General features: G+C 41.1%; 1 protein-coding gene across 4 annotated transcripts in view; it reads right to left on the bottom strand.

The window, feature by feature from the left end:
- Positions 1-9,011, bottom strand: part of sptbn4a (spectrin, beta, non-erythrocytic 4a) — a 33,926-nt gene extending 24,915 nt beyond the window's left edge. The window contains exons 1-2 of one of the 4 annotated variants that reach the window (XM_044223259.1): positions 8,393-9,011; positions 7,950-8,104 (exon numbers count right to left, since the gene is read on the bottom strand). In XM_044223259.1, coding sequence (XP_044079194.1) covers positions 7,950-8,072 — 123 coding nt within the window. In that variant the 5' untranslated portion in view covers positions 8,073-8,104; positions 8,393-9,011. Of the gene's footprint in view, positions 1-552; positions 608-7,949 lie in introns of all 4 variants that reach the window. The other 3 variants (XM_044223258.1, XM_044223261.1, XM_044223260.1) reach the window with 3 other exon arrangements.
- Between the last annotated feature and the right edge of the window lie 13,970 nt (positions 9,012-22,981).

The following is a 22,981-nucleotide window of genomic DNA, read 5'->3' on the forward strand; positions in this document are numbered from 1 at the left end:
AAGAAACCTCAGACGCATTGTCTTTTGTCCATTTTTTCACTTCATTGACCAGATTTGTACATCATGACACAAGTTACTGAGATAAGTAATGTGCAGCAATTTTAGAAACTGTTCAAAAAGGACATTGTTCCATTACTGCACCCAGGACAATCAAATCTTTCACACAACAGCCACATGGACACTAAAGAGCTAGTAAGAAGGTTAAGATACTGTATATTAGTACAAGACACCAATGTGTCAAAGTTGGTCAACAACATTACAAAATCCTCTAGTAGATGTGACCTAATTAATTATGCTAATTTGATGGAAATGTTGTTAAACAATAAGTTGACACAGCATGCAGTACTCAGATGTAATCAGAAGCCAAGCTTAGTTCATTTCTGATCTGCCCTCTGTCATGCTGCTATATTCTCTACAGCCGAATATAGATAAATTGTTGAGAATTATTACATTTTGATAGAGCGTTTCTATTTTAACCGGCGTAGCTTTTCTAGCCTTTACGGCGCTGCTTTAGCGGCCCGCAAGCCGAGTCAGTGAGTGTGAGGTACTCACACGCAGGGAGAGTAGAGACGAGGTGAGTCGGAGAAATAATTTCACATGGCGTGCTCTAAAAAGAGAAAAGTAGACAGTGGAAACAGAGCTTTTAATCCAGAATAGACTCTTACATGTTCAGTCTTCCCACAGGAGGTTCAAAACCAGCATGTCTCACATGTTCCGAGATCGTGGCGATTATTAAAAGCGGCAATGTGCAGCGCCACAAAGCATGGACAAAGCAGAGCATCTTTTGAGCAGGCTAACAAGGGGGACAGATTTTGGTCATTTTGCTAACAAGGGGGATGGCTTCCCCCTTCGTCCCGCCTCAAATCGCCTACTGGATTATTATTAGGTTATTAACTACCCTCATACTAGAACAATATGTACAGATTTGATACCAACAGATTTAACAACTTAACTCTAACAACAATTCTTATGCTAATTGAATAATGCATAGTTTAAAACAACCACACTACACTAAAATCATATGTTTATTCTTAGTTAATTCACTGCGCCTTCAGAAGATCTTGATGTTGCATATTGGATGGTACAAAATTAAAATAGCAGAAATCTTTTTTTTAAAAAGCCCACAAACCTCCATTCTTACATGTGGCTACAGTAAATGTTATCAACAAATCCCATTAAAAGACCAAAATCAACATTAACTTGATCCTACTAACAAGTAGCCAAAGCCCAGTATACAGCAGCTTATTCCTCCATAGTTAGTTAGTTAGGAACGTTATTGTTAGTGTTGTGTCATTCAAAAGAACAAATCTTTTGGGTGAACAAACTGAACTGAATCACTTCCTGAAACGATCCATTCATTTCTCACAGGGATACACTCACTCACTGAGTGAGTGTGTGACTCAAGTCATTCTTCGGAGGAGAAATGGGGTGTGTTCAAGACAGCAAATACACTGCTGATTCAGGTTGCTATCATTTAGCTGCAATGATTCAACAACACTGGTCTTGGACTGCAATCCAGGTGACATTATCTAGATTGATATTGCATCCATAGGCTTACATTTAACGTTACTGCTGTGCCACATGCACGCACACACACACACACACACACACAACGTTGCTGTTTAGAAAAGAGGACAGCTATTAACGATTTATAGAATTAGATTTTTTATCCAGTACCTTTAGTGTTTGTTTATAGAGTATATGGAGTGGTTGCTTTGTTGTGTTGCCTGAGACCAAGTTGTGACACAATATGAGAGATGGGATAGTATCATAGAGTGCTTAAACAAAATTGCTGCATCTGTACTCATTAGACGTCAAACACATTTAAAATGAGCTAGGTTACGTGTCACAATCCCTGATTTTTTTTAAATCTCACCAACTTTAGTAGTTTACAATGTGTGGTGAAATGCAATATGCAATATGAAAAAACGGGTGGCTGAGCCTGAGACTGTCTCAGATCCTTTCACTGCGGAGGAACGGTGCAGTTCAGTGATTCGCTCACTGAACGTACAGTGACCGTGAGCCCTGAGGGAGCGCTGAGTTGCTCAAGCCAGGCCCTCTGCCTCGCCCTCCCTCTCATGTCTCCAAGTAGGAAGTACCAAATATTTTATTTAATAAGTGTCACGAAAATATACGTGCTGAATAGGGTAGGAATTTGTTATAGCAGCTCTCAGTTTGCAAATGGTATCTTTATCCAACTAAATTCTCAGCTCACTGGCTTGTCCTTCATGAACGACTGTTCTTAGTTCACTAGTTAGCGAGCTAAACTGAACGTTCGGCCGTGATTCAGTTCAGTGAGTGAGACTACGCAGTCAGAGCTTCAGTCACGCACTGAGCGAGTCGGTGAACAGATCTTTAAACAACACAAGACAATTAATGAAGTCAGACATCGAAACATAGCATCAACAAACAACTTGACCTTTAAAAGTCTTAAATACAACTATTAAGAATGGAAAAGCAGAGAGGGGCTGCATGCAAGATTTACTGTAGTTTGAACGCAAGATTTAGTTAGAGCTCTATTGTTGTCCAAAAACTATTAAAAACACATTCATGAGCCACACCATTGCACTGGGTGACATGTTCCTTCATTAATGTGAACAAGGCAATACCACATAGGGCCTACACTGCCCTGGTGAGCACCAAATGCAAACTACCTGAAAATAGTCCCCAACAAATGCACAATACCAATTTACACCTGTTTGAGTAGTCTGCTAAAACTACAGTGCCCAGATATTTTACGAAATTACTTGGCTCTTAAAAAATTAAACAGGCCCATTTTAAAGATGCTCTTGTGCCGCAGACAGGGCAGTGAAGAGGAAGAGTATAGGCCTTTTACATAGCAGACATTTTGACTTGTCATAGTAGGAAAAACACAGATGTAACTAATAACATTAACGATGGCTTTGTGTCCCAGTAAGCCATGACAGTGTGACAGTGAGCCAGCATGCACAGTACCAGGACCCTGTAACTGAAGCAGCTAAATGGAATTCAGCCATCACCCTACTGTAACATGTCAAAATGTCTATTGGGATTCATTATTTGATCATGGAATATATTGCCAGCTGAACATACATTGGTGAATGCGCTGAATGTATGTGTTGAAGTGAAGCCATCATCCCTCGTTAATTTCCTTTACTAATGTTCTACCAATCACATACAAAGAAGGAAATGATTTTAATTATTTTTGAATTATTGTTCGAAAGGGGCAGCAACTAAATATCACGATGCCACTAGTATCTTGGATATTCAGAGTATGTGGATATAAAATATAAACTGATAACTTCATCTTTCTTTGTCTGAAAAATAAACATTCATGTTGATCCCAAATCACTGTTAAAATGTATTGGGTACTGGCCCCTGGTAAGACAGAGGCGACCAATTGATATAGTGTCCATATTTAAACAGGTAAGCGGTGTGTGTTCATTACCCTGTCACTGATCTACATGCTCCAGCTAGACAGGCCCATGGTTTGTCTGTGTGTTTACCAAGCACTGACCCCTGAGCCCATGGTGTGGCTTGGCACAAGGTCAGCTGTGAGTCCTCTCACTGTAACGGAGATGCACCCACAGATCCTCCACATACACGAGCCGTCCTGGAGCTGTGCGCCTGGTTTCATGTGCTGAGTAAGTACTGAGAGAGAACAGAGGGGCCGAGGGGCGGGAACCCTTCCGAAAGGACGCAGAGTTCTCCAATCACGGCAGGACGCGGCGTCATCTTTTCTCTCTGTCTCTCAGGTAACGACAGAGCGAGCGATGGGGGTAGATTAAGTGATGTTAGCAGGGCTATGGAGACACGAGGGTCTCTGTAACCGTCTGTACGGGGCTACGTACAGGAACTTCAGGAAATCCTGCCAGTCAGCACAGGAGAGACAACCTCTGTGGAGCAGCCATCTTCTGCACTCAGTGTCAATCCATTCACTGGATTTATCTGGTATTTGGCATGAAAGGTTACACAAAGACGCTGATGATTCAGAAGTAAAGCAGTATCCTGTTTCAGTCTGTTTTCATTTCAAGCTGAGACGTCATTCTAGGCAGAGGACCTCTCCATGTCTCTCTGAGTAGAGTCACCTGATAGGCAGAACATTAACTGTATTCTTTAAAATTCTGGAAACTTGAAATATTAAAATGTTATTGTGCCCATACATTAAAGACATCTGGTTATGGGTTAGAAGGTGTCATGGTGACCTAGCGGTCGAAGACGCATACCATATAACCGTAACGTTAATGGTTCAATTCTGGTCCGGGACCTTTGTTGCCTGTTGTACCCTCCCCCGTTCCCCATGCTTCCTGTCTGTATCTCTACTGTAAACTATCCCATAAAGTCAAAATAGAAAAAAGAAAGAACTATGGGTTACATTGCACTGGTCCCAGGACATGCCCAGGCAGGTCTTTGTTATTACCTCACTATTTGGTAAATGGTAAATGGACTGTACTTGTGTAGTGCCTTTCTAATCTTCTGACCACTCAAAGCGCTTCACACTCACCCCATTCACACACATTCATACACTGATGGCAGGTGCCAACTGCTCATCAGAACAAAGAAACTAACTCAGTCACACACACTCACACACCCAAGGCCCAGCCCTCAGGAGTATTTAACATCCTTAATGGGGGACTAGCACCCTGTTTGTCTTAAAAATTCTATTTTCCGTTTACTGTGGCACCTACAGTGCAGCTGCCGAAGGAAATGACTACAACACTGAATATAGTTGATATAGTTGTTAATTGAATTCAATAAAGAAATGGTCAAGATGGTGAAAGGCTTTTAAATATACCCAGTCACATACACTATATAGTGCATAGGTTAGTTAACTGTGATCATAAAATCATGACACTCATGTACCAACTAAGACATGTTGCTTTTCACTCTTTGTGTCCAGCTTCTGTTGAATGATTATCCATCCAAGTCATTTTATTTTATTTCACCAGTGTTGAAGATAATAACACACATATGATCAGCATGTTGACAACAGGCCTTCCAAGTTTGTTTTTAATATATAAAAATGTTTTATTTTTCCACCATCTGATTTTCTTTGTTTGGCTGTAGAGCTATATCATTTTCTGCTAATATCACTACTCTTCCATTTATAATTCCTCAAATGTTACGTTTCTTTAACCTCTCAACATCAACTAAACACAGCATTCATAAACTGAGATGCACAAACCTAGTTGATCACTAGAGATGATTTGGGATGGCCAACTAAAAACCAAAAAACCTATAACTAATACACAGTAACGAAACACACATTATACTAGGGCTAGCAACTAACAGTTTTCATAAATTGATTAATCTGCAGATTATTTTCTCGATTATTTTAATTAATTGCTCGGCCTATAAAATGTCAGATATCAGGGATAAATGCCCGTCACAGTTTCCTAAAGACCAAGATGGAGCTTCAAATTGCTTGTTTTTTTCTGGCCAACAGTCCCAAAGATATTCAATTCTATAAAACAGCGAAAAGCAGCAAATTCTTGCATTTGAAAAGCTGGAACCAGAGAATGGTTGGTGTGAAAAAGGACTTGGGCCCCAACGATTAATCGATTATCAGAACAGTTGCAGATTAATTTTCTGTCAATTGACAAATCCATAAATTGACTAACTGTTTCAACACTACATTATAGAAACCAAAACAGAAAACGTAAGTGTAAAAATGGATCTTGCAAACCACATTTGGTTCAGGTAATGAGTCAAGCACTGGCTTTTTTGGATTGGATGTATATAGTTATATTTAAACTTATCGTAGCTTACATACTAAAAGAAATTGGCATTATTGTTAAATTTCAAATAAATGAAATACGAATGCCACAACGAGTACCATAATGCAGTCATAATGGACTCCAAACCTGTAACTGTTTGACAACATTAAATCTTTTACAGTTCCGTTTGAGTCTATTTCATTTTGACATTGCAAAATTAACATCTCAGGTGTTCCCAGCATGAAATATAAAGTCTGTAGTGTACCGCTCAACATAATGTTCAAACAAACATAATATCCTACACTACTCAGCCATAGGACGTAGCGCTGTTGAGAACACAAATGAATTTGGCTGCACAGATTCAGCGACTAAACCTGGGTAAAATATCTTTCTATATCAAAGATAGAATAAATAAAGAGTCATCTGCTAAAAGCACAAACCTATCTGCACACATTGATTGGTATGCAGAAGTCATCTTTTAGTTCTTTTGCATCGTGACTGAACTCGACTGAAGTCGAGGTGTCTGCTGGCTTAATGGGAGGGTCTAGACTCTAGCATGATGAACCTTAAAATACATTTCACACATGGACAGCCAAGATGGCTAATGAGGATTTCCTCATTAGGTAATATACAGTAGTAGGACTTGTCTTCAAGGGCCATGGTTATAATTAGTTACACTGCTATGAATTTTTAATAATACTGTATATGCTACAAAAATTAATGTGTAAAATCTATACAGTCTAATGAATTTCTTAATGTATTCAATAAAAAATGAATAATTAAAACACTTGGAAATGTCAACAAAACCTCTCAGGGTATTATCAGAGAGGTAAATACATTTTAGCAAGGTCAACGTCTGATAAACCTCACCAACCCTGCAACTACATTATTCAGATTTGTATTTTTTAAATGTGTGTTTAGGAGCCACTTGTGATGTATTTTAGTCCCACCTTTTGCCGACAGGTAGAGGACTGATAGGAGCCACTCATTTGCTTCTACTTTTCAAGTTTAAGTAAGAAAACTGAGTATCAAATAATCAAAAGCATTGGTGAGAAGATATATTCTGCCTCGGTGCAGCATTTGGCCACTGGTAGGCGTGAAAGGAAATTAGTAATCTGTTCATTAACCTGCTTTAATTTCCTAATGAGAAAATAATGATTTAGATTTAGATTTTAGAAAATATTTATAAAATGGGGGAATTATAGGATTCCAGCTGCAAAAATGGTATCTATCTGACATTTTGCTAATGTTCATGTGACGCTTGGAGGCTGAATGCAAAAGAGCACTTCCTGGTTTAGCCACATCACCCTCATCAATCTGAATCAATTATTATACATCATTACACATTTACAGTGCAAACTTAAAGTCAGCAATTCTGCTTAAGTAAAGTAAAATCAGAAGTATCAAAGGATGTTGCACTGTGCTGAACAAAACAGATACACTACACGTTTTTACACAGTGCACATTTCTACGTTAAGCAAAACTCATGGTTTATGCAAACTCAACTAAGTGCTAAATGCACTTACATCTACAAATCCTCGTCATCAGCAGCTTGACATGTGACATGTGAAGCAATATATTTGTGACTTAAACCGGCCAAATGCATTGTGCCATTAGCAGAAATGGAGTCTGACTGACTAACTTACATCAGGAGCCCACCTGAGCTTCACTGAGGCAGAGGGCATGGAGAACATTCTGTGTGTAGCCTATGGTATGCTGCTCTGTCTGGGTAGCAAAGCACGATGGGAATGCGAGGCACAAAAGCGAGCCTGAGAATGTTTTCATGATGTGGAACTCACCTTATATCAGCTGTGTGTTCCTAACAGATACCATTTGTAAACATACGGAAATGAAAGGAATATGCACTCTCTGTGTGTTTGGCCTTCAGTGCTGCAAAGGCTTACGTGTCCTCTATATGATTCACTGTAACCTCCATAACTGAGCGGTGAAATTCAGATGGTCCAACCTCTGTGCAAAAAGACCAAAGAACCACAGGGATCATGCCACCTGTGAACCTGAAAACAACACAGCCACTATAACAATATAACCTTGAGAATGTAATTCAGGATGTCCCCAAGCCAAGTGATGAAATGAAAGCTGAGTGATGACATCTCTCCATCTTTCACCTATTCAGTATTACTGCCACCACACCCACCATCAACACTGTTTCTCAGTCATGTGCTCTCTTTGGAATGGTACGCTCCCCCCGACTCACCTGCTCTGCCTATCTGACCTCCCCATCCCCACACTCACCTGTTCTATCTTGGCCAGCCATTCTTTATTGCGGGCCAGTTCCGCCATAAAGGCCTGGTGCTTCAGCCACTTCCTGTGTAGCTTTTGAGCCTCGTCCCGCGCTGTGTCTCGGGCCATAAGCATCTTCTCTTCCACCCGCTGTCCCAATCACTCAGCTAGGGAAGACAAAAATAGCCACCATCAGGAGCCCAATGCTCGAGCCAGCCCTTCTTCTCCCCCCCCCACCTTTCCCACAGGACGTCCTGCCTGCCTCGACGCAAGAGCCACCCGCTCTGCTCTGCAGGGGCCTGGGTACCTGTGCTGTCACCACCCACCCCAACCCCCACCAGACACCCTTTTCTGGTGAAAAAAAAAAAAATCAAGATAAGCACCTCAGCAGCAGTGGTAGCAATGGAAGCACTCAAGCCCTTCCTTTGGGTCGCCCCTGGGTCCTCATGCCCTACCTCTTCATGGGTCTTGCGGTCCTGATGCTGCAGTGCCTGCTAGCCAGTCTCAGAGAAGGCAAAAACAACCAGCGAAATAGAGGAAATGCGCCAATGACAACACCGGTAAAGAGTGACACACACATCCAAGATTCCTTGCGGGTTGTGGATTATCTTCCTGCTCCAAATGTTGATTACAATCCAGCCATCAGTGAAGGAGTAGATGTAGCATAGCCACAGACGAATCTATCAGCCGGGGCAAACCTGACCCTCCACCACTCGCCAGTCCCGGTCAATCTGTAGTCCTGTCTAATGATGCTGTAGACAGGAGGAGGAGGAAGACTTGGAGTGGGAGGAGCAGGGTGAATGGGATGCAGAGGCAGTGCAGATGAGTCCGGATAACATAAACTATCTGCTCTTGAAATGCATCGTTCCCACCGCTGCAAAGATGCTCACGCAGGCTGGTGTGAGCGAGCACACTGTTTTCTCTCCTCACTTCCCCTTCCTCGTGTCCCCGAACAGCTCAGCCGCGGTTGGTGCATGCTGCTGCAGTCCTTGCCTCTCAGCTATGCTCTTGTGTGTGTGTGCGTGTGTGTGCTTGCGTGAGTGTGTATGTGTGTGTGTGTGTGCAATCACAATCAGCACTGCAGTGCCGGAGCAGAGAGGGAGAGAGAGAGAGAGAGAGAGAGAGAGAGAGAGTCAGAAGGAGGGGAGAGAGGGGGTAGACAGCAAGAGAAGAGGGGGAGAGAGACAGGGAGAGGAAATGGAGAAAGGGGGAGCGCCAGAGCAAAAAAATAAAAAATAAAATAAGGGGAGAGCAAGTCAAAAGAGGGAAAAGATGGTGTAGGTGGGGGGGTAGTAAAACAGAGAAAGGAAGAGAGAGCCTGCGTCATCCCTCAGTGTCACCAGGGACATTTCTCTGCACTAGAAATGACTGCACTCAGAGCGGGAGCAGGGTTTGGGGGGGGGTGTCGTTTTAAAACAGCTGAATGAGAGGGAAGGAGGACGCAGGCACACATGGTCCTCAGTGCAGCTGACTGATTCGGATCACTGTTCACTCTTCCTCTTTAAGGGGACCTGCATGTGATTCTCCTGCTGCAAATATGTCATTTGTGCACAGAGGGTGCACACATTTTACTGTGTACTTTGGCTAATACTGCTCCCTCAGATCAATTCTAGATAAACAAGACAATTTTATGTTACCGACAGACCGACAATGAGTGTGTTTATCCTGTATCCTGGTTACATGTTGTTCATGTAAACGCCATATTCTGGTTTCAGAAACCTGGATATGCTAGCTGGAGTATAACAAACACGATACTGTGGCATCCAGGTTTCTGATCATTATCTGCCATGTTCTGTGGTCTATCATCAGCTCAAGTTACGTACAGTGGTACTTACTCAATACAACAAAAAATATGATTGGAAATGGTGATTACCATGCAGAAATAATTGGAAAGTCTAACCTCAATATATCTTATCATAAATTGTATTGTCGCTCTTGTTTCACATTAGTTCAGGTGGAGAAGCTAAATCCAGCACAGTGGTAAATGTAGATGTGTTCAGACAGCCAGAAGCCAAACTGTTCAATCACAAACGTTGACGTAATTCAGTCAGAACAGAAATGAGTAACTGATATGTTCAGGGATCAAGACACGCCTGCACACAGACGATCAGAAACCTGGATTCTGTTATGATCATGTAAACAGGGATATGAATGACCAGGGCCCTGTTCTTCAAATGTGGTTTAGAGAATTCGGGCTAACATGCTGTTATCAGGCTAAAATAATCCAGTTTATTCTCATCCAGCTAATTTGGTTCTTTGAAAGTTATCTTGAGTAACAGTGCACTCTTAATTTAAAACAAAGGCAAAATGAGTAGAGCGCTGAAACCATGATCAGCACTCATATGATTGGCTGATTGCAGTTACATGGGTAGATGTGTTGGGAACCCTCCCAGCATGGGGCAACAGATTCATTTATAAGTCTTATTTTCTGTGTGGTCCTGCATTGTTACGGGTGTCATTTTGTTTTACATTGTGCTCCACAATGTTTCCAGTGTTTCCACACTTTCATCGCTGTTAAACAACCTGGCCCTCAACACCACGAAGACCAAAGAGCCCATGTGGACTTCAGAAAGACCAAAGGCGGCACACACATCCCCATCCGTATCAAGGACAGAGGTTGAGGGTGTCGCCGGCTTTAAGTTCCTGGGAGTCCACATCTCCGAGGACCTCGCTTGGACCTTCAACACTTCGACCCTGGTGAAAAAGGCTCACCAGCATCTCTTCTTCCTGCGGTGACTGAAGAAAGTCCATCTCCTGAGATTCTGGTTAACTTCTACCGCTGCACCTTCGAGAGCATCACAGCATGGTATGGCAACTGCTCTGTCTCGGATCAGAAACCGCTGCAGAGGGTGGTGAAAACTTCCCAACGCATCACTGGTACTCCACTTCCCGCCACTGAGTCCAGCACAAGCGGGGTCTGTGGAGGGCACGCAGCATCGGCAGGGACACGGCTCACCCGGGCCACAGACTGTTTGCCCTCCTTCCCTCTGGGAGGCGCAACAGGAGTCTCCGTTCCAGGACCAGCAGGCTCAGGAACAGCTTCTCTCCCTCAGCTGTCACCTTGCTGAACTCTGCACCACGGTGATTTGGCCTAATGTAACTGCTGCACATGTTCATACTGTATCTATTTTAGTGTGTTCATATCACACTGTTCACACCATATATATCGAAACATATTCTTAACCACCCCTTACTGTTCATTCTATTTATTACCCTATTACCTTATACATACAGTATGTACATGTAGGCCTACCTGTGAATATTTGTTTATGTATGGGGTTCACCCTAAAATGTCTTTATCATGATCCATACATCCATACGTTACTTTTCCTTCTACTAATCTTCAGATACAATTGGCTCGCTTTCTTAGATTTAAGTACACTAAAAAAGAACCAGTCCAAATGTATTTTGAGATACTGTGAGCAAAAAGACAAACTCAACTAAAAGATTCCGACTGTTAAAAGACCAATGGAGATAGAACGTATGGCATTTAATTTTACTTTAAAATGGGAATTTGTCATTTGAACACTAAAACATATTAAATTATTAACTGCAGACAAATTTGCTGAAAATAGTTTTTGCAAATTAAGATATTTAAGTAGAGTTTCTTTTTTATAGCAGGCTCATGATTACCACTGACAAGTCTCATGGGCATCCATTGGAGAGAACCTCACCAACCGTGCACCAGTTTGGTAATATCTAATTGTTAAACAGTGATGGGAGTGTGGAAACAGTCGAAACATCGTGAAGCACAAAGCTGAACAAAATAACAGCAGTAACAATACAGGAACACGCAGAAAATGAGACTTGTGTCGATGAATCTGTAGCCCCACTGCATGCTGGGAGGGTTCCCAACACACCTACCTTATTTAATCACATGATCAGCACTCAGTCAATCATATGAATGCTGATCATGGTTTCCACTTTACTCATGTTGCCTTTATTTCAAATTAAGAGCGCACAGTTATTCAAGATAACCAATCCAGGATTAACAAATCACTCAAACTTCTTTCAAGAACCAATTTAGCTGGATGAGAATTAACAGGAGTATTTTAGCTTGAATTAGTTAAGCCATTTAAAGAACAGGGCCCAGGTTTCTCATGTTACATGTTAACGCCATATGTTAAAATACAGGATAAGACTCGATACCAATGTGCATGTAAATGCCATCCCTAGAGTCATGCATGGCTAACAAAAATGGCCATCATTTTTTAAATAAACATTTATTGCATATAACTGGCCTTAAAAATACAAGGTAAAGCAGCCTCAGCACTAGTTTAACTGCTGCTTCATGGGGAATTGTGTGTGTCTGTGTAGCTCGGTTCTTGGTTATCACTTTTCCTCTGTAGTATAGTTCCCACTAGCAGCCACTAGAGGCTCCAATGTCCATTACACCCCACGACAGGAAAAGTGTCAGACACAACAACCATACTGATGCATGCTATTTCCTGATGGGGGCACAAAAACATAAGAATTCATCCTTTGAGAACCATGAAAAGCCACTGAAGCGTATAGTTTCATTTGTTCTGTCAAGGACCAAAAGTGTTGGTTTGACCTGACACTTACACCAGATGAAATGTCAGGGATTCATGAAAATCATTTGGAACCATCCTCTTCAGACCATGGACATCCGGAGAAAATATAATTGGATTCTGGTTAGTAGTTACTGAGTATCATACTCTGCACCAAACTGTTGGAAGGACGGACAGCCTGACTGACAGCCGGACTCACCAATCGCCCCGCTGTGGGGTTCCACCAATAGTAAGGCAAAAAATTCTTGATTGCCAAATACAAAGAAGCATGTGTTTCCACTGTTTTCTTTTAACTCTTTACATTTTCATGCACAACCAGAAACAGCCTACAAACTACAATACACTTTTGGCTTTGCGCAGATGATTGTGTGATTGTTGCTTGTAGTTATCTATTTTGCATTTTATCCCTTTTTCTCCAAATTCAATTTTTCTTGCAATTCAGTTTTGAATTGGCCATGGCAGTCAATTAACAGGGCTAAGGGAGTTAGCAAAGACAAGCACTATACTACATGCAACCATCGCCATTTCACTCCCTTGCTCCACCCTCCTCCACAGTACACATTACATTTATAAAGGATTATTTGTTATAACAAGGATATCAATAATTGCTTACATTTAACGCACCAATAATAATTAAATATGTAAATCCAGTACTAATATATATATATATATATATATATATATATATATATATATATATATATATATATAAATGTATAGGATGCCACTAGCTGCTGTAAACTCTGCCACTGATTTGATGTTGCAATCCCTTAGCTGCCTACACTTAGACATGATTTAAGTACTTGATGCACCATTTCTTATTTTACCTTTAGCTTCTCACTTGACCCCCCACCCCATAAGCACCTCCTTCGTGTAAAGGAACACCTTGAGTGTATTTGTGAATTCCAGCTTCATGCAGCTAAAGAATCCAAATAATCTGCTTTATCTCTTGAACAGAAAGCAAATGCAGCCTACTTCTACCACCTACAGGGGAGAGTGAGCATTTTCTCAACACCAGTTGGCTACACACTAAAACAAGAATTTTCAACCCTTCCTGGCCTGTCACCAGTTAGACAGTTCACTATAATTGCCATGGGTAAAGTACAATTTGTATTCTATTTTCAGCTGCATTAATGGAGTTCCAAAAGGGTTATATATGGGAATGGTGAAATACAATTTTCAAACCTCTATCTTTCATTTCTATTGAAAATATATCAAAGTAATATAATATCAATATATCAGTCTTGGAAATCTTTCAAACCTGTCAACATAACAAGTGACCCCACAAGAGGTCTTTACTTCACAGGTGAGACATTCTGCGTGATGTATGATTCTGATGTATTTCCATCAGGTTACCTGTTTCTGTCTCAACTGCCAAAGATAACTGATAACTGTAGGGGAACAGTCTGAATCTCACTTTCCATCACCCTCTCAGATCCTTCCTGTGACATTAAGGACAACCAGTCCAATCCTAAATCTAACTATCGCTAACCTAATACCTAAAGAAAATCATTTCTCTGTTAAAACGTATACTCTTATAGGGAGCCAAAGTTATAATTAATGGCACTTTAAACCAGTGACATTACTGTTACACCACAAGGCTCAACAAATCTTTCTAACCATATACCTCAACTTAACTGTCTCTTAGATCAGACTAGAAATGCCGCTGTAAGCATATCCTAATGACATATGCTAACAAAAATATACATCAGTTGCCTATTTTAGTCAATCGTGGGATAAATTCAAGGCAATAGCAGACTGTTAACTGCTGGGCAGAAAAACTAAGTACAAAAAAATCAGCAAAAACACAAATCATAGTGTCAAATCAATACACTAGTAATGGTAATGATAATGATCCTGAGAATGCTTAACAAAGATGTACAAATATATTAATTTTGTTAACCAAACGCTATTGCACAGACTTGTTGATGTTGGTCACATATAGAGATAGAGGAGACAGGTGGAGAGTTAATATGTTCTCCTAAGGCCGGGTTATACTAAAAATGAACTAGTTTGTACGACGTGTTATCTGACCATGTTGGAAATCAACAGTATTTATACGTAGCTGTTCCGAACAAGTGAAAAGCCGGTCGTCATAGAGAGGAGAATACACAATAATTGTTTAAATATGGGGATGGGTGGACCCACTTACATATTCAGATGGCCCCTACTGCCCTGTATCTGAGTGATGTGTGATGATAATCGCTATTCAATGGCTTAATAACACTGTCTTGCTAAACATCTGTACAACATCGGGGATGTGTCATAGACAACTTTCTGGAGAGCAAAAGTGAATAAAAAGACTAGATTTTTGCTTTAAATGCCTTGTCACTCTTGTTAAACACAATACATTTTGGTTCAATTCAATTTTATTTATATAGAGCCAATTCATAACAGAAGTTATCTCATTGCACTTTGGTAAAATTACATTTTTTATGTGGCATGCTGTTATGGTCTACCTCAACAAATCAAACATAAATTACACACAGCACTAAACAAACTGGTCAGAGTTGTCTCAAAGCCTCACCTCATTTCACTGTACAGAGATCACAGACCGTCATAACTAATGTAATCAGAGGTATAGTCGCACGTTGCTGGTTTTGGTCACACTACAATAATTTCACTTTAGTGTTACCACCAGGCAAGACTTGCAACTTTCAAATTAGCTCATCTCCCGACCTGTAACCCATACAGATACAACATTTGCTATACGTTTTCATTCTTCCGAGATAAAGACACAGTGATTTTGGTGTCCCCATGAACTATCCTCCAGTGCTACCCCCAGGTTGAACAAGTAATGCCTGACTGGAAAATGATTAGGCTTTTGTGGAGGTCTGCACACACACTGAGTATGTTTTTATTTTGTAATATACAGTATCGACTGGACAGGATGTCATGTATGTCAGTAGGCTGCTTGTCCTTTTGTAACTCTTTCATTATGCCTGACAGTGCATCATATTGTCTGCAACTGCCACCATTGTCAGCAGCTTTGTTTCATTTTCAGAGTCTAAAAATATTATTTTTCAAAAATATCTCATGCCAAAAAATCACTAACCTCTAGAGATAGGAGGTGATAAGAGGAGTTGTTTCAAAAACAGCCATGGCTAGTGCCATTTCACTGCTTCAAATTCACACAATAAACTATGGTTCAGCAAATAAGAATTGTATACAGTTTCTGTTCTATACACATTACATTACCATTTTTATTGATTTTAATTCAGCTCTATTTACTGTATATAACTTGCTAAAGGTATCCAAAGAAATGCTCTACAGACTTCCAGCTCAGTAGTTGTGTGTGTGATCTTTTTGCCACTAGAGGACACCCTTTCTACAAAGGTTTTCTTTCCTTACCAGCTAAATCTCAGGAAGATGACAAATAGAAATGAGGACCTCAGCCAGGGCCAGATGGAGAGTCTGCAGTGATGAAGATTTCTGATCCTCACTGTATCTAGACATTTGAGATGATCTTTTATATATCAAAGTGTGATGTAGATGAATTCAAAGTATAGGTTCATAATTGTTCAAGTCTGTCTTAAAACAATTGTCAGGCGCTAAGAGAGACGTTGAAACAGGTTGTTCTTGCTGTAATCATTCCTCCTGTTCATACTGGCAATCCAACTGAAATCACATTTGGTTATCCCTTTTTATAGTCATATAAAATAATGTCAACATGTTTTTTTTAAATGCATTGTTTATAGTTTTTATTTTAAAAAAAAGGTCTGGGGAAAATATCAGAGCTGCCAGAGTGCCGTTGTTACACCGTAGAGAACGAGAGGCCAAGTAAACAAACTTTTGCTGCAGTCAGACAGCGTGCTGTTAGCGGTACTGAAGAGTAAGGACCACACCAGCATCTAACTGGAGCCAAGTGACATTCCCAGGTAAGTTTACTTGTTGTTTAATGTGCTGCAGCTGAGCAGCTAATTAGCTATGTAGCCTGCAAACTGAAGTTAGCAGTGAACTTTTCCCCAGTGAATGGTGAATGATTGTTTGGTGGCTCGTTCGACAAGCTAAGTTGCAGGACAAAGATAAGAAGGAGACTTTAGCAGGAAATCTAATGTGGTTGTTCAAAGTCTGTGGCTCTTGTGTAGCTGCTGCTGTCTGGCTCAGTGTGGCCGTCTGCTCTGCCTCTGATAGAACGCTGATGTCACCGCTTCATGCAAGATTTGATTAGCTGTATCAAAATAAGGTCTCCATCTACGTAGACAGATACCGGAACGCTAGTCAGTTCATGACTAAATTTCTTTTTTTTTTTTTTAAAGGAAAACTGTCTGGTGAGGGGCCATCAGAAAAAAATATGAAAAATAATATGTGTTTTGTTCCCAAATTTACAGAGAAAGATCCAGACCATTTTTTTTCTTTTTTTGTTTGAGAGGTCCAGTGAGAGTCCAGAGATTGGCCTGATGACGACCGCACGTTTCTCCTTCAGTGTGTTCTGACGGGTAAGGCATGAGAGACCTATGCCTCCCTTTCTAAGTCAGACAGCAGGAACTATGAGACAGTCAACGCTACAGTGCTGAGAGCATGCGACTTGGTCCCTGAAACCTATTGGCAGCAATTTAGGACCTTCAGGAAACGGGATACACAAAACAGTTGAATTTGCAATTGGGCAAATAAAGCCTAGTGCTTTGGCTGCTGTATATAAATAACAGGGTTTTTCCTAAGCTATGGTGCGATATATGATATTATCTCGATAAACACATTTCCTCTAAAATTAAATACCGTAAATTCTCAAATAGTGCAAACATATGATGATCTTATAGAATATGATGCATTGCTGTAGATTAAACTATCTAGGCTAATGTAAATTCTCTGTGTCAGACGCATCCTACTGGGAATACTCCGGTTTGTTTGGGCGAGGGGTGAAATAAAAGGCCTGAGTGAAAATGAGATATCACTGGAAATTAGCGCTAGCTTGAGTTGACTGCTAGTTTAGTTGTGTGGTAAAATATAGCGACTGTAGATGAGAGGGGAGTTGACTGCTGGAAGTCTATGACGTCATATATATAAGTTGTTAATGTTCTGTTTGTTCAACAGTTGTTTGATAAATTGCTGATAGTTAATTCGGATTGCTATTTTTATTACAAAATCTTATAATTTTGGCTCTGGTGAGATTCCTTTGGTGCTGGCTAAAACCTCGTTGGGGGTGCCAAAAATGTCTATATGCAGGAAAAACCCTGAGAAAGTGAGTGCAGTTCCTGGAGTTGAGCTGCAGTCCCAAACTGTGAACACTAAGTCTGACTATTCAACATTCATCTCTGAAGGGTTTGTGTCACTTCCAGGGTCAGAAAATGACGCAGGTGCTTTGGACTCTTTTGTGCTGAGTCACTTTAGCCTTTTTCCAGTGATACGGACACCGGTAATTGTGTTGCTGTTCGTGGGATGGGTTTGTTTCCTTATTTTGTTCCGGTGCACAAAATTGAGTTGGACTCAGGTTTGGTGTCTGAAGTGGCAGTTGGTGTTCGCCCTGAGCTTCCAGTTGACGGGGTAGACATGATCCTGGGTAACAACTTGGCGGGTGATCGTGTGAGGCCTGATTACCACTTGTGTAACTCGGCAGTACATCCTCCAGCCATGCTGTCCTCATAGGTACCTGAGAGTGTGCTAAACTGAAGCGTTTCCTACCTGTGCTGTGAGCAGGGCAGTGTGACATTGCTCAGGAAAAGATAGAAGTTAAGTCACCTGTGTGGTTTATACCTGTACCTTTTGCAGTCCATTTCAGAGTGATTTGGTGATGATCAAAATGATCTTGGGTGAGACTGTTGTTCAGTCAGTTGTGCCCTCAAAGTTCAGAGAGATGATATTGAAAGCCTTGCATGATGTGGCAGGTCACATGATTAGGAAAACTAACACCCTGGCCAGGATTATGAAGATGTTTCCAACTTTGTTAAAACTTGTCATACTTGTCAGGTGACAAGCAAGCCCAATCAGTGCATTGCTCCAGCACCTCTGTGTCCAGTTCCAGCCATTAGTCAGCCAATGGAATATTTAATCATTGATTGTGTGGGACCGTTGCCTCCCTCAGTGTCTGGTAGCCAGTACCTGCTGAGAGTCATGTGTCAAGCAACACGCTACCCGGCAGCCTACCCTCTGAGATCAATCAAAGCAACGTCAGTGGTTAAAGCACTGACTCAGTTTATTTCAGTGTTCGGCATTCCCAAAGTGGTACAAAGTGATCAAGGTTCCAGTTTGACTATCAAGTTTACACAGGAGTTACAACAACTCCAGATAAAACACAATTTAGCGTCTCCTTACCATCCAGAGAGCCAGGGTGCTTTGGAGTGCTTCCATCAGACCTTAAAGTCACCCCTGTGCTCATTCTGTACAAAGCTTAGACTGGGAAGAGGGATTGCCATGGTTGCTGCTTGCCGCTAGGGAGACTACTGAGGACACTGTGCGTGGACCGTTGGCTGTTTTGCAAAGAGAGCTAAAGAAACTACAAAAGGCCCAAAGAAGATGAAAATGTTGTTTGACCGTGGTGCTGAGCAGCAATAGTTCAGCTCAGGCGATCAATCCTTGTGGTGTTGTCTGTAGTGGGTTCACTGTTTCAAGCTCGGTTTGCTGTGTCCAAACTTAAGACAAAAATTTGTCACATCAATCTGATGCTCTATTTTGCATGTACAAGGTTGTCCCCTAGCTCAAGTACGTGTGCGTCATATGGAAACCCTGCTCTTTGCGTTAGTGTGTCAGCTGACAATTTTCTTTCTTCTGCTGGGGGGGAGGGAAGGGGTAATTGTAACCTGATAGTGTGTTGCAATGCCATCTCAAAAATTCTTTAGTGATGCTGACCCGATTAAGCAGCGTTTCCCCAGAAAAGCGTGCACAGTTGGATAAGGAAGTGCAGTACATGTTAAAAAAACGGACTCTACATTCCGACCCTATACAGACTTCAGAAAGGTAAACATTGCCACTAAACCAGAGGTGTTTCCTTTGCCACACATGGAAGACTGTAGACCAGGTTGGTAAAGCCCAGTATGTCTGCAAATTTGATTTGCTCAAGGGTTACTGGCAAGTTCCACTTTCTCCAAGGGCCCGGGAGATTAGTGCAACGCCGTCTGGACTTTATTTGTACAATGTAATGCCATTTGGTTTGTGCAACGCTCAAGCAACCTTTCAAAGGCTTATGAACCGCTTATTATCAAAACCTATGCACATAAACCAGGCACGTGCACGTGATACGAGTGCACAGAACAGTATCCACGAGCAGGAAACCATCCTCGCGAGGAACCATTTCTGCTCTGCATGCACAAATGCGGTCCCACAAGCATGGGGCTGTGATGAGCGCTCCCTCTGAGATGTAGTAGAAGTATGCCTAAAATGAAAATACTCAAGTAAAGCAGAAATGCCCCGAATTTGTACTTAAGTACAGTATTTCAGTAAATGTACTTAGTTAAATTCCACGACTGAAAATGATGATGAAAGAAAAGGAAATTATTTGGAACATTAATCATTACTAGACTGGTCTCATTTCCCAAAATCATCTTCAGGCTAAAATGATCTTAGTCCATGGAGTTACAAAAAAGCCTTAAGATGCTTTTAGGAAATGGGGCTTTGGTCTGCAACCACACTCTGAAGACCTACCCTGCTAGTAACATTCACCAAGAAAGAGAGAATATCAGTCATATATGTTTGTGTAAACTGAATGCCACTAAGTTTATCTAATTTAACAGTAGCTGATTTTGAACCAGGCTCAGAACAGGATGAAAGAAAAGGCATGAGACTGGAGGCATCATTCCATTTGTTTTTTTTTTATTGGCCAAAAACCTGTACAAAATCAATGTCTGTCTGCCTGTAAAGGACAAAGGATGGGTCAACTTTGAAGCTATTTGTTACTAACTTGTACTGAGACATGTTTATATGCTGAATGTTGAAGGATGTCCTGAGTTGAGATAGGAGGATCTGCAGGGGTCAGCTGCACAGCCAGGGAGCAGGACCACAGCATCGCTACAGGAGGCATGTGAGGGAAAAGAAGGATTTTAATTAAACAGCTCAGATCATACATCACTAGGCTGCTGGAGCATCTACACAGAAACATTTAGACATGTATAGCACCAAGTCCTCCTGACTCACAGTATGCATTTACCTGGGCTGGGGAGGGTAATCAACTTTACAGTGATTTTTTTATTTCAATCTGTGCAGCGACTGCATCTGCAAGTGCTTAAGTTATGAAGTATGGGCACACTGTATAACAAGGCTAATGTTAGCTACATAGGCTAGCGTATTTCACTTTTTCGTCCTGTGCAATACGGGGAAATCACTATATATGGCTCTCAAGTTATATGCTGTATATTTACATAAACAGTCTTCCTCATGAACCTCTGCCAAATGTGCGTTTAGAGGGAAAAACCAACAAGACTCACCTACAACAGCGGGATCTGTAACCCTTGAATGCAGACGTGACGGTCTGCAAGGCCGCATTTGTGCACGTGGAGCAGAAATGTTCCTGTTCTGTGCGCTCATGTGTGCGGCTTTTGAGACTATAATTAAACGCCATATTTCTCCATTGACAGACCTGCTGAAAGCACAGGTCAAGTTCATCTGGTCCACTGAGTGCCAGCTGGCTTCTGAAACTGTCAAGTTCCTCCACGTGCTTCCAGTGTTGGCTGCACCACAGTTTGTTAAATCTTTTAAACTCCATGTTGATGCCAGTAATGTTGGAGCAGGTGCTGTCTTGTTTCAGGAGGATACATTGGGAACAGATAAGCCAGTCAGTTTTTTCTCAAAAGTTCAATTCATATCAGCTGAATTATTCTGTGATTGAAAAAGAGGCACTTGCCTTAATTTGGGCTCTTCAGCATTTTGATATGTATACATTGGTGCTCCGGCCACAGTGTATACTGATCATAACCCACTAACAAAACCCAAACCATGTGATGAGGTGGGCTTTATTCCTGCCGCCCTATCAGCTAAACATTTGTCACATGAAACGCTGCGACAGTGTTATGGTAGATGCACTGTCTCTGGCATTTTGAGTTGTACAGACCGTCTTAAAATGTTTGTTCTGTCTTACCACTCTTAACACGCTCTATAGGTTCCAGGTGGTGGAAGGGTGAGAGGGGAGACTTAATTTGGCGAGTTGAAGATTTAAGTATATTCACTGTTAGTATAGTTTGGTAACGCAATGGTTTACTGTTACCAGAGGAAAAGGAAATGTGTAAAAGGTAATATAACAGAATAAAGATAAGACTGTATTCATTGTACTGAGTAATGGCCTGATGGGGTCATTTGTTTAGGGGTTGTTTTTTTTCTATTTAGTACCTTAGTGGTCTCTGTTCTTATGGGGCGGGGGCTTAATTTATGTAAATAGTTAAATAAATCGTTTCCACTTTTGGATCAAACTGCATGCGTGTTCTTCCACCTTCTTTGTCTGAACTCTGACCCAGTTCATGAGACTTTCAATGTAAGTGATGGGGGACAAAATGCAGTCTCATTTCAAAGCCTTATTTTGGCCTCGGATAAACCTCTGAGCACATTTTTGCAAAAAAAACAAGGACTGTGGATTTTGTCCCCCATCACTTATATTGAATGCACATTAGTGCTGTTTCAATGTTCAAAAACTGTGCACCTATCCTTTAACTTACTTACTAACTGCCCTGAACTACTGGTGGAAGAATTGTTCTAAATAATTTGGTCCATAGGATAAAAGAGTATTTAATTTAAGATATCCCTCTGGGCTTAATTTGATGGAATGAGATCAAAGTCAAATTTCTCTTTTAGAAAAAAAGCAAATCTATTCTAATTACATCTATAGACTTGGGCACAGGGCATCTTTTTCCACTGAGCGAGAGGTTAATGGCCAGAGGCAAGACAAGGTTATGACCTGCACAGGACGCCAATTATCAATGATCACGTAATGACAAAACTCCTAAGTTTTATTGTAACTGTCCTTTGTTCTTAAACAAATACACACATTTTTGACTAGCCAGCTTTCATGTATTTTCATTTAGATTTTTTTGTAATTTATTCTGCCAATCACTTGTTCATTCTATCAAACCACTGACTTCTAACAATTGTCAATCAACCTGGATCTCTGGGAGCAGACATTTCACACACATCCATTTAAGAGTGTTGTGCACTTATTAGACTCATTTAACCATAGTATTGCTGTGGTGCTTTGTTACCACTTGTGCGGTCAGAGGGCATCACTTTAACTGCTGTGGGTTGTGTGGGAACTAGCCTACAGACAGTTAACCTTGACCACATGTTCCAACACTCCAAATGGACCCTGTAATGATAACCCAGCGTAATGACTGACTTCTCTTTGGAAGGAATGCACTATGAAGATACACTGCTGCCTTTTTTGTTTTTTTTTTTACTCTCTGCACTTTTTTGTCATGTGCCGAAAGCTGCAGAAGAAAACTGGTCACATTAACCTCAGCATGAGCATGGCACGAAATGAAATATGGTTTAAGTGAACAGCTAAATGCCTGCCCATTGCCCTATGCAATACATATACTTCTTTTTTAGCAATGCCTTCATTTTGCAGTTCATATGATCCTACTGTAAATACTCCCC

This window comes from Siniperca chuatsi, linkage group LG14, assembly GCF_020085105.1.
Source record: "Siniperca chuatsi isolate FFG_IHB_CAS linkage group LG14, ASM2008510v1, whole genome shotgun sequence".
NCBI lineage: Eukaryota > Metazoa > Chordata > Actinopteri > Centrarchiformes > Sinipercidae > Siniperca > Siniperca chuatsi.